Source organism: Misgurnus anguillicaudatus, chromosome 13, assembly GCF_027580225.2.
Source record: "Misgurnus anguillicaudatus chromosome 13, ASM2758022v2, whole genome shotgun sequence".
NCBI lineage: Eukaryota > Metazoa > Chordata > Actinopteri > Cypriniformes > Cobitidae > Misgurnus > Misgurnus anguillicaudatus.
This window is the reverse complement of record NC_073349.2, coordinates 25,083,702-25,101,090: the sequence shown is the minus strand read 5'-3', so window position 1 is coordinate 25,101,090 and position 17,389 is coordinate 25,083,702. Positions and strand designations below refer to the sequence as shown.

At 38.6% G+C, this 17,389-nt stretch overlaps 1 protein-coding gene across 4 annotated transcripts in view; it reads right to left on the bottom strand.

Annotated features, from left to right (window-relative positions):
• plxna1a (plexin A1a) overlaps positions 1–17,389 on the bottom strand; it is a 274,556-nt gene that overhangs the window by 209,769 nt on the left and 47,398 nt on the right. For all 4 annotated transcript variants that reach the window (XM_055187468.2, XM_055187471.2, XM_055187470.2 and 1 more), the window contains exon 3: positions 2,557–2,739. In XM_055187468.2, coding sequence (XP_055043443.1) covers positions 2,557–2,739 — 183 coding nt within the window. The remainder of the gene's footprint in view (positions 1–2,556; positions 2,740–17,389) is intronic.

Here is a 17,389-nt window from a genome sequence, read left to right as displayed (position 1 = left end):
AAGGACTGTTATTCAACCTTAACATTAAACAAGGTAAATGCTAGTGGTGGGCAAAGATTAACCGTGATTAACTGTCAATTAATCGTGAATAATTGTCAGTTAATTGCGATTAATCACATAAAAATTTTAGTTTTTGCATTATATATTATGCATACATAAATACACACACATTCATGTACATATTTAAGAAACATTTACATGTGTATTTATATTTTTAGATATTCTACATTATATATTATTCAAAAACTCACTTTTATTTTGTATGCGATTAATCATGATTAATCTTTAGTAAAAGCATACACAAGACACCTCCTGATGCATCAAACATAACATAGAAAGAAAGCGAAAATTTAAGATAAAGACCACCTGAAACATTATTTCATCATTACAACTCAAAAAGAAAACACTCTGGCACAATGCGCTTTAACAGCCAGCCGTAGGTCTTTGCTTTACAAACTGCATTAAAACCCACACCCACTCTTCCAGCTGTCTGCAGCCGCTAAGATTTAGGCCCTTGATTATATATTCATACAGATGAATCAATAAGACCTCGCAGCACAACTGGAAGACCGGGGGAATTACAATGAGCCCACGTCAATAGACTACAGCTTTACATTTCATTAGGGCCAGACCCGCACTTTAGCACTAAATGAATAGCAATAAAACAACGCTGTCGGCACCAAAGCGCACACGGGCCCCCAGTAAGCCTGCTTCGCCCAGTACACATCACGAGGGTGCAGACCCGCTTGGTTAAAGCTCCATCCAGAGACGATGCTGGCATGAGCTGAGACAGGAGACTTTATAAAGAAAATTAGGCGGATGGTTTTATCCAAAGTGACTTTTTATTAGTATGCATGTTCCCTGAGAATCGAACCCATTACCTTTTTCACTGCTAACACAATGCTCTACCAACTACAGAAAAACTTTTCTCCAACTTTATCACTTTCTGAACGCTAAAAAGTATGCTATTCACAGAAGTGCAGAAGTGTCTGGAGGTAAAAATATTAAATACAAATTTGTTATAGCAGTCTAAATTTATAGTAATAAATAAAAATAGTGCAATAAAGTGTATATCTTATACATAAAATTACCACAAAAAATTAGGTTTGTTTTACACTTTTAGTGGTTTTACCAACAACGACCACTAGGTGTCAATGTTTGCTGCATACTCTTGTCACAAATTAATAAATTACTGTCACTGCATTATTATTTTTGCTAAAGGTTTTGAAATATGAAAACTACATTCTTGGACATTTCCAACTGCGTATATATAGTTTGTCGTGATAGATTAATGTTTACATGCAAAACACTAAAGTAAACTAAGGACTCCCGCTTACAGCACCAGTTAACATAAAATGTATGTAGTGTAGTGCATTGTATGTTCCACAGTTGTGCAAATTTTCCTATAGCTCAACTGGTACAGCATGTAGTTTGCAAAGCCCTGATGGGTTCAATTCTTAGAGAACACACGATCTTAAATGCACAAGTTTCTTCTTTGTACAGTATGTACAGTAGTATGCATGATCAGATGCACGGTTCGTCTCTTTAATAACTGACACACTTCTACATTCCATCAATGCATGTCGGACTATGCCATCAACATATGTACATACACCTACTAGCGTTCACCTTATTAGGAACCTAGACACACACACTCTATTTGCACACGAGCCATTGATTTCTGTCTAATGACACAGGCAGAGCTGTCCGGATCAGGGCCACTACAGGAAGAGGATAGCGGAGGAGAAATGTGATGCCGATCTTGAGATAACACCCGACATCCGCTCATCTCCCCTCGCCCCCACCTAACCACCCTCCATGCAACCTATGTGGTTTAGACATCAGGCAGGGGTCATATACAAGGACTGAGACAGGGTTACTGCATACTTCAACACTATTATATATGAGGGTAGGTAGAAGTGTGTGTGAACAGCATACCACACTTCCTACAACAACAAAAAAACAAATCTAACTTTGCAGCCGAACTTCTATGTATACCATTATGCTGACTATCAGCCACATTTCATTTACTATGGTGTTTAATGGTACTTTAAAGAATACCATGGTATTCCAAAAATACAGCAGCATTTTTCCAGAAATATTTTTATGGTAACAAAATCAAATGTATTGCACCATTGCAATAATATTGATATCTTTGAAAAACTTGTAAAGGGCCATGTAAACAGCATTAACATGCAAAGTACTTTTTTATCAGGAAAATCCTTTAATACTATGGTTTACATAAAAGTAATGCAGTATAATCAGAAACCAGCATGGTATTGCCACAGTGTTTTTAGCATATGATATTTCCTCTAATGTAAATTGTTTACTTTTCCCACTGAAAACATATGAGCATCTCTGTACATAATGCTGTATGTGAAAAAAGTAAAAAAAAAGAAAGAAAATGTGTTGAATTTAGCCCTCTTTAACTGCACCAGTATCTCTGTCCAACAAAAACACCACCACCATCACCTCAAAACATTCACAAACACCCACATATAACTTCGAAAACACAAGGTGCAACCGCAAAAACTCGATAAGTTGAATGCAACTCACCTTCTTCATCCTGCCGCTGCGGGTGCCGGTGAAAGCCACGGTGTGCCCGTGATAATTATACGCCGCAACGGAGGTCATCCCGTCATCTTTATCCAGAAACAAAGGAATCCCCTCAATTGTGGTGGTGCCCCCTAAAGGTTGGTTGAAGTCCTGGCCGCAGAAGTTATCGTCTATCTGCAGAGGCTGCGGAGAAAGAAAAACAATAAGAAAGTTGCGAGTAGTTAGTGAATGGGAGAGTTTTGCCGCAGCGGTGTGGCATTTTCACTCGTCCTTATCTTCTGCAATACCAATCCATTCCTCAATATTCCTCTGGGTCATTACAGGCCATACTCTGTGTTTTCTGTGCTAATGAATCAGCCCGAGGCCCAAACTCGTATAGATATATGGCAGGATAAGTCCCTGAGCTTGTGCTGCAAGAGGAACGGTCTGAAAATATAAAGGACCTGAGGGAAAATCACTCTCAGCATTTTTCTTTGTACAGTACGAAAATGCTGCAAATGCATCCGCCATGCACACAGATTCAAACCCTTGCGCATGCACAATCCCTAACAACCCCAAAGTCCCAGGAGACATCCTGGCCGACAGACCGGACTCATTAGTGGAGACAAAAGTGGCCATGACCCCCAACTGCCCCACATTGCTACCCAATGATGCCCCTCATCCTTCACCCAGCAAGGGGCAACAATGCTGCCAAGGATGACCCGTTCCAGGCAGCGGGAAGGATATTCAGGCTTGCCTATCGCAGACCAAAGCTATGCCCTACAACACGAGAGTTTGCCCTTCCCTGCACCCGGGGGACGTCGGGATTTGCGTCTGGAAATAGAAAAGGCAGAAGGGGATTGGATAAACGTACGGGAACACAAACCGAGCAATAGCAACCCTAAGGTTAAAGACCGTCTGGGTTGCGCAGACCTTCATATGCATGTAGTACTGTAATTACAGTAGGCCTGTACTGAAGTACGGGTTTTGCTCAGGGTGCTTCAGGGAACAAATGTTGACTGTTCTCGGTGATATTTTCAGTTAACATGATCTATGTTGGCAGAGTTAATGATGCTGGTAATGACGGTTAATGTAAGCCAACCAATGACGCTGGAAATGCCACTTACGCTTGCAAAGCTTAAAAAGTGCTGGGTAAGACAAGGTCGTAGGGACAGATTTTGGCTAATGGTGTTCACAGAATCAACGCATTCAACCTGGACAACAGCAGTGCTCCCAGTACGTCCATTTATTTAGCATGTGGGAAACATTACAATAATAAACAAAAACACATACAGTATGAACGTGATGATCACTGCTGGATGCCTTCCTCCCACTTCCTATTCAACTCTACATCCCATTGCAGAACTACGGAAATAACAGGCCAGTCACCCATGGCCAGTGACCGCAATGATGCGTATCTATCAGAAGTTCTCCCCTTTCTCCACCTCTTTTTGCTTTGTCTAGTTTAACTCAAATTACAGCCTCATTCTGATGCAAAAAAGTAGTCGGCAATTGAGAGTCAATGAGGGTGCAAGGTTGACTGGCTACACAGGGGAGGAATTTATCTAAATGTTTTCTGTAGGAGGGGAAGGGAGGAGACTCCGAGAAGGGTGTCCTGACCCGAGAAGGAATCTCATCTCTTCCTCCCACAATCGTCTAGATTCAGAGCAGGGTGTTGAGTGACACGGACATGTTAACAAGTTTTTAAGACAGGCACCGTGCGACCACAGCTTCTTCTGAGTCATCTTCGATATCCGCGGAATGCGAGGGGGTTGAAAATGCCTGTGACAGGCCGGACAAGGAGGAGATGCCTCTCAATCCAGATCTGCCCGAAAGAACGAACTTCAAAGTGGAATTAAAACAAGGAGTCTTTGTGCAAATAAATGTGGAGCTTTTGGTCATAATTCTGTGGTTATTTCTCCTTTCCTGATGACTAAGCATCCACCTCACATGTCTAGATTTCACGTGACCAACTGCGAACCCTTACGGATCAGTAGGAAAACCGAAATGTGCCCAGTGGTACGCTTATGTCCACTTACCCCCACATGCAGTTTTGTCAGTAGCTGTAAACCTTGTGTCTTATCATTACATAATCTGATCAATATCTCAGCGGGCAAGATCCACCTGTCTCTTCCATCACTCCATCTCTCACTTTTTCTGCCTTCCTCTCCATCCGCCAAATGATAGCCTTGGGAATCGATAAGGGAGGCAGGGTTGACGAAGTAGGATGTGATAGACATAGACAAGTCTCAAAGGGTTAATTTGGCAGTGCATTTCAGGGACACAACGGGCCTAATCCAGAGAGACATTATTGAGAGAACATAAACAGGTGAATGGCCTAAAATAACAATGAGGTTTATAGATGTTTCAACAACAACAACATAAACAAACGGCATTTGTGGACCAAACGTAACTTCTTGTAGACTTTCGCAAAGAATCAATAGCAAAAGAGTCCATATAGAGTAGATTATTTCTGATAACATGCAAAATAAATGACCAGTAAATTACCTTTGTTTGAACCATAACTAAATTACACTGAGCTAACGTTACTGTGTAAAATTAATGTATACAATGTTAGCTACAGAACCTTAAATTCTTGCACAGCGGTGATTCATGCTCACTGTCTCCCCTCATCTTTTGGAAACCAAAACATTAGAATTTTCCACAAGGTATTTGTTCCAGAGGACAAGCACAGACCGGAAGTTAACTTTAGGCCAGACGCGAAACTGCGGCAACGGGCGTACGCCTGATGAAACGTCTATAAAATGGATTGTGGTGCTGATGCAGCTATGAAGCAAAACATCACCTAGTTCCTCGATTTAATCTACTGCAATATATTTTACCGTGTTTGCATTAAAATATAATCAAACATGATAATGAAGCATATTTAGCATGCTGTCTGAGAGGAGAACAAGCTCCAAGCTCGAAAATCTAGCCAAAACCCAGAGTACCTCCTCTCCTTAAGTGGGATAGACACTAGCTGAAAGTGAGGTGCTGAGAGGTGAGGGACGTCTATATATAGAAACCTCTGCGGTTTCTGATTGGTTGGACTTTAGTGCTTTGTTTTAGCCATACAGAAATGTTAGTTGAGCCAATACCACATTTACATTTCTTTTATGCATTTTGCAGACACTTTAATACAGACCAATTCACAGTGCATTCGAGGTAAACATTTATTTATTTTTATTAGTACTGTATGTTCACTAGGAATCAAACCTACAACCTTTGCCCTACCAATGCAATGTAGACTCCCAATAAAGGTACTAAAGCTGTAACTGAGACAGTACAAAAAGTACACCTAAAGAGTGCATATTCGTTGCATATTAAATATTGGTACCAAGCGTATACAAATCTATAGACTGTTTCATCGGACGCAAGCACGTTGCAGTAGTTGCGTGCATGAGCCGAAGTGGACTTCTGGTCTGTATTTATTCATCGGTCTGGCTAGTGTCTAAACTGATCTCTGAAACAACAACAACTGGTCGAAAATAAAATGTTTTGGTTGGCTAAAGGCGAGTGGAGATGATGAGCATGGATCAAAACTGTTTGGAGAGGTTTGTCAGCCAGGCAAGTTTTCAAGAAATGGTGCAGTGAACATTATAGACCCCTTTCACGACACGTCATCAATCCGGAAGTCGGCCATATTAGAGATAGTGAGCGCAAACAATGCCACTGAACCGAAGGGACCTCGCACATTTTTGCTGCTGAAATGGTCAATTACTGTCATGTTTTGGGCTGTAATAATTAGTCGGACTGGGAAAAACTTTTGGAGTAGTACAGAATGCCAAAAGTAATAACAAATCAAGGAGAAGAGTGCAAAAAAGAGGAAAGAATGCACTTGTGGTTGGCCAAACTGAACCAGGATTTCCAAGGCAAGAATGTTGACATTCGTGTTCGTTCTTCCCAACCCACAAATAATATTTCTTAACCGGACATCGTTAATATAAGGCCACTTAAGGAATAACTAATAGAAGTAATTTTACAAAAAAAGTATAAATCTTGTACTATTAAAGTAGTATTTAGATAAGAAATTAGATAAGAATCAGATTTTGTACCAAGTATTTTACAAACAGCATTGTAATATCAATATAAGTGCATACTATTACGCTACAAAATTATTTCAGAAACAAGTTTCTTTTAAAAATGCATTATCTTATTATTTTAGTTAAAACTCATAAATAACTACAAATAAGTAATGTTAGGGAAATCTGTTAATGTTTTGTTGCGCATTTCTGAAAAATAAATATCGGCCGATATATCGGAATATCGGATTTTAAAACCAACAAACATTTGTATCAGTTTCAGCCTTCAAAATCCTTTATCGGTCGTGCTCTATAAATTAGTAGGACAACGTCTTTAATACTACTTTAACCATGCGATCCATGCTGTTGTTTACATCAGAGTATCTTCAACAAAGTCACGCATCCGGGTAACTGACCGAACCGTGACGTAGGTGAAAACCCTCTATGCGTTAATTTTACACAGTAAGGTTAACTCGGTGTAATAGGTGATACGCGTTAGATATGATATATGAACGAAGTCATTTATTTACCTTGTTATCAGAAATAGACTACTCTAAAAGGACTTGTTACACGGCTCTCTGGAATGCTTGATTTTGATTGGTCAGTTGAGACATTTGCAGGTTCGTTCTTTTCAAATAATAACCGCTCCAAAGTAATAACGCATAGCCGGTACTACTTGTATGTTTTAAATCCCCGCGCGCCAACAAAGATTACTGTTTGGCGCCATCTTGTGACAAACACTGGACAACCACAATTAAGAATGGAAAATTTTGACATTCATTTTAACATGTACGGAAAAAACAAAACATTTAAACAGTGGATAGAAGAACGAACAACGACAAGACACAGAGAGCTTACAGTACTGAGACTGAACTTGACAAAATAGAGCATGACAGCTACGAAGCCAACACTCAAAGAAATACAGAATGGGCATTAAAACTTCTCAAAGACTGGCTAACTTAAAAGAGAAAAAAATGGAGACAGACAAGTATGAAGCAGAGGATCTTAATAAGGTATTACGATCATTTATGCATCTGTGCAAAGTTTCGCGGAAGGATAAAAATGTTAATTTAAAACAAATATGCCAATAAAATGTTTAAAATTCATATTCATGTCCAGTTTTTTTCCTTATGTGGCAAGTAGCCGTGTAATAAGCGGGATAATGTAGAGGCAGCCGGTAGTTATCGGGTACATTTTTTTTTACAAAAGTTGTCAATGGGACAGTAGGTACTAAAGTAGGTACTATTGAAGGTCCTAATATGTACCATTATGGTACCTTTGAGGTACCAGTATATACCTTTAAAGTACCAATGTGTACCTTTGAGGTACTAATATGCACCTTTTAGGTACAAAAGTGTAAATTTTGAAAAGGTACCAAACTTTTGTACCTTCTTGTACCTTTTATCTGAGACTGCAGTAATGCTTTACATAAAAGTGCTTTGACCGAAAAATGTCCATGTCAATACTATAAATGTATCTACATTGTTAACTAGAATAATCTTAATTTTAACAATATTGGTATCAACAGCTGAAATTCGCTATCATGACAATCCCGCTTTACAGTACAGTATGAATTTTTCTGCCACCCTCATGCATATTTGTCCTCAAATGTGTTTGTGTTGATTTGTGTGTCTGTATATGTGTGTGCTCGTCCTAAATGTGTTTGTAGATTGTGAAACACATAAATGAAGATAAAGAGAGGCATGCCAAAATCCCTTGCTGCACGACCTGAGAGAAACAGAGAAAGAGAGAGAGATGAGTGCAGTTTTGGCAAGCCTCCTGTTTTGATGGGTGACGGTATGAAATGCTGCGACTCAGCCGTTTGGCCTTTGTTTCTTCCCAACAGCCAGTAGAAGCTCTCTAATTGGGTCTTAATGATAAAAAAACGCTAAAGCAAGCCAGGATTTAAGCGCTCCATGTCTTTCGCACCCTCTCTCTGGAATTAACAGCATTAGACAGGAGAACATCAGAGCAGCACCTGAGGCTTATCTAAAAATACATGTCATATTAGCGTGATCGTCATGATCCATCATTCAGCTTTACATAATGGTGTTATTTATAAACCTGAGTGCTCTGAGCATTCCTATCGACCGACACTTCATTCTAAGTCCTTTAACAGGAGTTTTTGTACGTTTACGAATACGTCATTTAATTGAAGATTACGCTGTGACGTCCGGCGAAGCAGGGCGCTAGCGAGTCATAAGTTTCCATTGTTCTGCAAAACCCTCACATGTTTTCATAACTCTCCTTTTAGGATTGTAGTTATGCAATAAGCAGACAACAAATTATTATTGTGCAAATCCAAAAAATGCCAAATCACACAAGATTTTGGCAGAAATGAGGATATAAAATATTTGGAAAGACATTCTGGTAGGATAGCATTAGGCTTACAACATTAGCATGAAAGGCCTAATTTGGGCTGTAAGCTCTATGTGTAACCAAAGCCACTTTAAAGGAAAACAACACTGTTTTTCCATATTATGGAAACATTTTACTATGTTCTTACCTCAACTTAGATGAATTAATACATACCTGTCTTTTTTCAATGCATGCACTTTTAATCTTTGCACAGCACTTTTTAAATGTGTTAGCATTTAGCCTAGCCCCATTCATTCCTATGGCTCCAAACAAACGTTTTATTTTGTGCCACCATACTTACTCGTGTAACTACTCATGTAACAGTCTTTAAATAGGGGAAACATGGAAGTGTTTGGTGGCTTCTAAATTCATCCCTGTTTGGATCCTAAGGAATGAATGGTGCTAGGCTAAATGCTAACACATTCATGATGCGCTGTACAAAGATTATAAGTGCACGCATTGAGAAAAGATAGGTATGTATTAATATGTCTAAGTTGAGGTAAGAACATTGAGGTAAGATATTGAAAAACGGTGGTGTTTTCCTTTAAAGAAGTCACGCCACTAGACGGCCATGTTTGCAACATCTCAGTTATGCAAGACTAAAATCCTATCTAAAGACAGAATCTAAAAAATCACATGCAAACATCAAAATTATTTCTGACCAACAATTAAGCATGATTTTTGAAAAAAACTTTGGAAAAGGGAGTCAGGCCGAGTACCAAAACACACTTGTAGCCAATCAGCAGTAAGGTGCGTGTCTATTAACTGACATTGTTGCCTGGGTTGCGTATATGTGGGGCGGGTCTATCAAAAGAAGGTCCAGATTCTATTGGGGTAGGGGCGTGTTTGTTTAGGTGATTTCAAATATCAACATTGACTTTCATAGATCATGCACCCGGCCTTTAAAGGGATAGTTCACCCAAAAATGAAAATTATGTCATTAATGACTCACCCTCATGTCTTCCGTTCATCTTCGAAACAGAGTTTAAGATGATTTAGATTTATTTTGAGAGCTTTCTGACCCTCCATTGAAAATATGTATGGTATACAGACCCGGAAGAGAAGACAATGCTGAATAAAGTCGTAATTTTTGGACCAAAATGTATTTTCGATGCTTCAACAAATTCTAACTGACCCACTGATGTCACGTGGACTACTTTGATTATGTTTTTATTACCTTTCTGGACATGGACAGTGTACCGTACATAGGTTTTCAATGGAGGGTCAGAAACTGTAAACATCTTAAACTGTGTTTTGAAGATGAACAAAGGTCTTACGGGTTTGGAACGACATTTTTTTCATTTTTGGGTGAACTATCCCTTTAAGATAAAAAAACAAAATTTTCAAGGTCACTTATGCTACTGGATTTGCGCACAGGTTGGCAAGCACCTCATGCGACTCTGTACAATGCCACTCCCCCAGAAAATATTCTGTCTTTATCTATGATTGGTTCTTTTAAATGGAAGGCGGGACTTTATGCACCAGAGCGGCCATATTGCGTATTGCATTGTCTCCTTTTCCTAGTAATAGCAGTGCTCAATCTTGTTATATCCAATATCTGCGGTATAACTCTATGCAGCAAGGGCCCAGTATGACAAACACCAGTTTAAATAAGCAGACATATAATCGAAAATCATTTTAATCACAGAAACACCCGTAATAGCCTTATACGTTCCCTTGCAATGCCTTAGTGTGTGTGTGTGGTGTTAAAAATGTCCTGTTATTCAGGTCTTATACCCTGTGGCGTGGTTGTAAGGATGAGGCGATATATCAGTCTACATGTTCACCTTTTATTACCCCTGAATTCTCTCTCCTGGTCTGAGTCCATCTCGCTCTCTCTCCATCCACTCCTCTGGCCATGAAAGAGGAGTCCTTTATTGTTTGGCTTTATAACATCTTGCATGAGACTCTGTCGTGGAGAGAGCGCAGGTGTTCACCGCATGGAGGCAGTGGAAAATATCAGCGGAAATCATAGCAGAAATGCGCACCACTGATCTGGGACGAATTTGGATGTTGGGGTATTAAAGATTGAAATATCACTCAAAACGGTGATCTTTAAAGGGTATTTAAGGGAAAGGTTATACATTATGTTAAGAGAAGGTACTTTGAATAGTCAATGGAGTCTCTTAAAGAAAGACCTCAACTTTTAAAGTGCTGTCCTGGAACTGTAATTTGATGTAACCCTACAAATCGAGAAACACCCATACGGCAAAAAATATTTCTAATATATTTTAAAATATATATTTTAAAATATACCAAATTTGGCCAAAAATACATATTTCGTGAAATTCATTTCGGAATACGTTTACAAAATTTTTTTATCAATATATTTTTTTCCATATGTTTGAAGAGTAAAAGTTTTTGTTGACATTATATGTGGGTGTACTGTGTTTAATAATTACGTATATATATGCAGCAAGGGCCAGAAGAGTTTCGTTGCAAAACGAGATAACCACCATTTTTTTTATTGTTCAAAAATCTTGTTTTTTGGTTGTGCATTCCAATTAATTTCAATGCAACTGCAGTTAGTTTGTTTTGATTTAAACCTTCATAACTTAAAAAATACAGCTACGTAGCACCATAAAACAAAATAATAACATGATAACATAATAATAAACATGTTTTGACAAAAATGTTAAAAAATTGATTTATCTCGTTTTGCACGAAACTCTTCATATATATAGACACCCATACATGTACAATTTTAAGTAAAAAATATAATTAAATAATAAATATTTTTTATATAATATAAATTATATATAAATATAAACATGCATATACACATCAGTGGCGGTGACTTCTTTTTTTGAGGGAGCTTGATGCGAAGTTCTTCACAACATGTATGTAGACCGTAATGTGTGGTTTGTAATTTCAAAATATGTGTTCTGCGCATCGAGAGATCCTGTGTGCATCACGTGTTTTGTCAAAATAAAAGTCCTGCTGCAGACGCGTGTGTTTTGTGAACGTGAGCATCTCTTTTATCATAAACGGTTTTGATGCGTGTGCAGCAGGCACTTATTTTGACAAAACACGTGATGCACATCGTTCACATAACGCAACAAACACATATTTTGAAAACGCAAGCAACACATGACACTCCGAACACTTTTTTTGAATAAGCGCCCCTCGGATGAGCAGTCACGAGCCACCACTGATACACATGAAAATCTTTCTTAAATATATACATGCATGTGTGTGTGTATTTCTACATAATTCTTATACACAGTACACCTATATATTATGTAAACAAAAACTTTTATTCTTCAAACGATTAGTCGCAAATAATCGTTAGGCATCCCTAGATCTAATACTAAGTAGCTTATAAACACTGGCAACTGGTGACAGATTTGTCCACGTAAGTGCAGTATATTTTAACAAGGCAGTTAGAAGGGGCGAGTGCAAAATTACAAGCAAGGCCGAGCCGCACACGTGCTGATGCATTATGTGCATGCTTGTGTCATTTAACTAGCAGCAGGCTAAAGCTGTGGGACAGATGTTTATATTCCCTCTCCACTGACCTGACATTGAACACGCACCCTCCACACTGCCTGTTCACACACACAAATTCTTCAGACCAGCGTCACACAACACAATAACATTTCCAAGTGCATACAGGCCTGATTATGTGACTGCCCATGAACCGATCTCTGCCTTATGGCATCTGGACCAGAATAGACACACAACTCTCCATTCTTCTCTCTCTAATACACACACACTTTCCTTCCTTTGCTCCTCTCTCTCTCTCTTTCTCTCTCTCTCTCTCTCTCACACACACACACAAACACACACACACACACACACACACACACAAACACACACACAAACACATTCCTTAACTCCACACAGAGGTCTAACTTGAATAAAGTGCATGTGATAAATATTAGCGTGCTTCTGTAGCTCAACTGGTATATCGTGTTAGCAACAAGGTCATGGGTTTGGTTCCCGGGGAATACAAATACTGATAAAAAAATACCTTGAATGCACTGTAAGTCGCTTTGGATACATGTAAACTTAAGTAATAAATGGATGTCAACTTACTGTATATACAGTACTGTATATAAATCACTGTGAGCACTTAAAGGGCACCTATTGTGCGATTCGCGATTTAAAAATTCCTTTGGTATGTAGGTGTGTATTAGTTCATGTTAACCATATGCAAAAGGTACAAACCCCAAAGTAAATCTCTTTTCTTGGACTACAACAAACACACGGATTGTAGGCAACAGTTTACTTCCTGGCATTGGTGATGTAGACAAGACCGACATTATCATAATTCCTCCCGCTTCGGACTCAGCCTATAAGTTAACTCCTGTTAGCAACCAAATCTTTTAAACATGGTAAGGAGCGTCACGTTTCCGGCTGATGTTAAAGGTTTTCAGGCCTATTACCAAATACCAAAACACAAAATAACGTTGTTTTTCAGCTATGAAATAGGGCTTATTCGCAAACACCGGAAGTCGCTAGCCGCGGCCATCTTGTTGACATGACATCTGTCCTGCCCCTAGCCGCACGTAGATTTGAGTCGAGGGGAGCATTAGCCTAATGGCTTCATCTCGTGCGTATTAAGAGAAGACGAGCTTGATTATTGTGGAACAATATTAAATAGACCCAATAGCCTTAAGTAAAGATCCGTCCTTATTGCCAGCCGTAACTTATCCGATATTTATAACTATATCGTTCATACAGTATCCGCATTCATCATAAAAGCACTGAAGGGCCGTTCACATTATAACTATAACGATAACTATATCATCGTCCACATCACCAAACAATACGTTTATGCTAATTTGCTCACGGCACTCGCGCAAATCACTTGCCTTTAATATTGCTTGTAATAAAAACTTTTGCAGATGTCCTCAACACGCTGCGTTTCGCGTAACTCTAAACAGTGAATCTAATAGTTTGTGTAATCTCTTACCTTTTGGCATAACAGTTAGTTAATGCAATAGATTAAAAAGTATTACATAGTCAATTTTCACAGCAACTGGAGGTAATCTAATGTTATAGAGCTCAGCAATGAGCTTCACTGTCATTTTAAGTGGCCGTGCACTTGAAGTTCAAATAGATTTTAATGCTATCAATGGTTTATCCTTAATCAGGTGGGAAAAATCACTCAGAAAGTGATCCCAATGATGTCGTTCATTGTATCTGTATCGTTATAGTTTTGGTGTGAGCTCCGCTATTCTGTTTAATATAAAACGATTTTCAAAACTATGTCAACGGCCCTTAATTCCCTACCTAGTATCAATGCCAGACCTATTACTATGTTCATATAGTTATTAATACTAATTTAATAACTGTCTCAATTTATGGCAGCTTATTTGAAAGAGCAGTTTCAGCCACTGCTTACAGCTAACCATATGTGATCAAATTATGGGGACAGACTTTGCTGTATGCATATATCCCTAACGTTACCTGGGGTAAAATGATGGGGACAGACTTTGCTGTTGGGAGTCTCTCCTTAGCTGGTTCAACTCCTCTGTCTCCTTTCATGTTTTCTGACAGTCGGTATCGCATAAAAACTAATTCCGGGGTTCTTTTTGCTGTTGTTAGAACATCCGTGTATTACACCACACACCATCGCGCGGTTTAAAAAAAAAATACACCGATAATACCATGCATAATACCCACGCTGCCTCGCTTGTCAATTGACAGACTGACAGTTTTATGTCAACAATATGGCCGCCTCGAACATTGATGACGTGGATCGAATAAGCCCTATAGGGGCTCTTTTAAAGTGAGGGAGACAGAGACCATATATGTGCTATGGTAAAGCAAAATAAAGTAAACTGTGACATATTATGCCCAACAAATTTTTCATTCAGCGGTCTACCAGTACAACTGATAAAAAATGGGACCAACACTTTTTTTTTATTTAATGTTTTTACGAGGATAATTATGGCATTTTAGATAGTTATGCTTAAATCTGTGCGTTTAAGCGCAAGATAAAATAAACTTGCCGTTTGCACGCTTGCCAGGCACACGCTTCGAGTGGGAGTACACGCAACATTTTCAAACAGCATGCATTGCAAAAAATGACTTTCTTATTTAGTATTTTTGTCTTGTTTTCAGTAGAAATATCTAAAAATTCTTAAATTGGGATGCTTTTTCTTGATGAGCAAAATGAACTAAAAAATAAGTCTACTTTATAGACAAAAAATATACACTTCAAGTAAATTGAAACTTTAAACAAGCAAAAAAATCTGCCAATGGGGTAAGCAAAAAAATCTTGGAACATTTTTCTTAAACACAAAATTCAAGAAAAATTCTAGAAAAAATTGCTTGTTTTATGCACAAAATCACTTAAAATTGATAGTTTTGGTCTAAAAACTGGACTTATTTTCTTGGCATCTTAATTTAAGAATTTTTAGATATTTTTACTGAAAACAAGATGAAAATACTAAGAATCTTTTTTCTTGAAAATCATTTTTTGCAGTGTGTAAGTAAATCTGTTTTGTGTCTTCTTGTGCTTAAATGTTTAAATTGGCAATGCCTAAAATCATGTGAAATAATGTTACTTGGATGAATCTAAAGTTTCCTTATGATGAGCGAGTTCACCGCTCATCATCTATTTTCTGTTGTTGTTTTTTTAATCAGTTCTTATTTTCTTTAAAGGGGAAAAACCAAAATCTAAATAACTCAAGATTACAACAATAATACTTTATTGTTGTCTTTTGTAGTTCTCGTTTCTAAAACCTAGTTCTGCAGGCAAAATGCTGATTCTTTAAAAAAAAAGTTTACAAACGGTCCTCATTGAACTTAACCTCCTGTTGTATGACTTCATTTCTATGGAACACAAAATGAGAAATTCTCAGAAACTGTTCTGGTCGCGCGGTCCAAAAAAACACAATTACACAATAATGATACTGAAGCATTTACGTTTGCAAACGGATGCGAAAGCATCACGGAAGTACTAGAAAGGTACTAAAGCAATTACTTTTCTTAATGACAAAATAACATCATTATTTCTTGATTAAGAAGTAAATATGCCTTAAGCGTTTGTCCTCCTTACTGTACCTGCACATATTGGGCAACATTCCCAAATCTGTGCTGATCCGAGAACAGCCCTCCTCATATGGTTCACATTAAAACCACGAAACAAAGGATTTGGCACCGCATCCCTAACTCTGCACCGCCCCTCACGAGAAACAACCTGTAGAGGCAGAATGATTTGCATCCCTGTGCTGCAGATCACACATACGTTTGGCATGCTGACATATGTCAGTGCGTTCAAAAAGCTTCTATTGAAAGCAGCTGTTTCGATTCCTAATGTGCCGGCTAGGAAATGCAATTTGGGCCAATTTCTCAACATTACTGACCCGCTTCCTGCCTGATCGCTTCCCCTTAAGATTCCAGTGAACCTGAACATGTGCTGAAAAACACACGGGTGAGCGCGTTTAAGTAAAAGCTTGTATATGTGGGATTATCATTGTATATGTTCGAGGGTTTATAAAATGTAAAAACCTTATGAAATTATGAAATGAGATATTATAAATCATGTTGCCATTTGATGCTGTTGAGAAAGGCACGCTTACCCAAACAATCTTTTGTCTTTATGGGGCCTGGGTTTATCCTAGTCCCTGAATAAAATGCATATTTGAGCTGTCTTAATTTAAAACATATCCATTAATGTTTTGTTTCAAGATGCACACCAGTAAGGTATGTAAGGTATGTTTGTAAAAACTACTTAAATGTCCTAACTAAAGCCTAGTCCTGAATTAATCTACTGGCGCTTTCCCATTGCATAGTACCCCATGGTTGGTTTGGGTCAGGTCAGGTTGGGTCAGCTCACCTCACTTTGGCTTGGTAAGCTTTTCCATCGAGTTTAGTGACACTTCGGAGTGGGAGGGATTATAGGCGTGTCGTTATATTTGCGCTGCCTACTGCTGTGACATCATACAAGTAAAAGCGTTGTTGTACATTCCAATAAATTATGTATTTATTTCTCAGTCCGCCACAAATTTAAAGGTGACCACCACAAAAATAAAAAATAAATCACATTTATCACATGACAGTTTCTGTACAAACACACATAGCGACGGTCGACACGCTCCGCTAAGCCTAATTTAAGTTGCATTTAAGCATATATGCGGACGTGCGTGTTGCGAATATGCCGCCACAAACAGCAAGTATGGAAAAAACTCTTATGGTGTTCCTGATTCTCAACCTGTGGATGTTTTTCATCACTAAAAGGGAGTTTGGAAACTTACAGCAAAGCACAGATGAGAACAGGTTTACTCGCGACAGCGAAAGATAGCATGAAGGTAAAGCTAATCTTTTACATTATAGCGATGACGCTAGTAGTGACGATCCACTCAGACCAATCAGTGATCTACAGCGTTTTCGCGTCACGTTTTGGTACTTTGGAACTCCAACCGAGGTGCTACTAAAAAAAGTATTAAGTACTACGTACTGAACCCAGTGGAAAAGCCCCCAAAAGTAAGCTGACCCAAACCGTGGGGTACTATGCAATG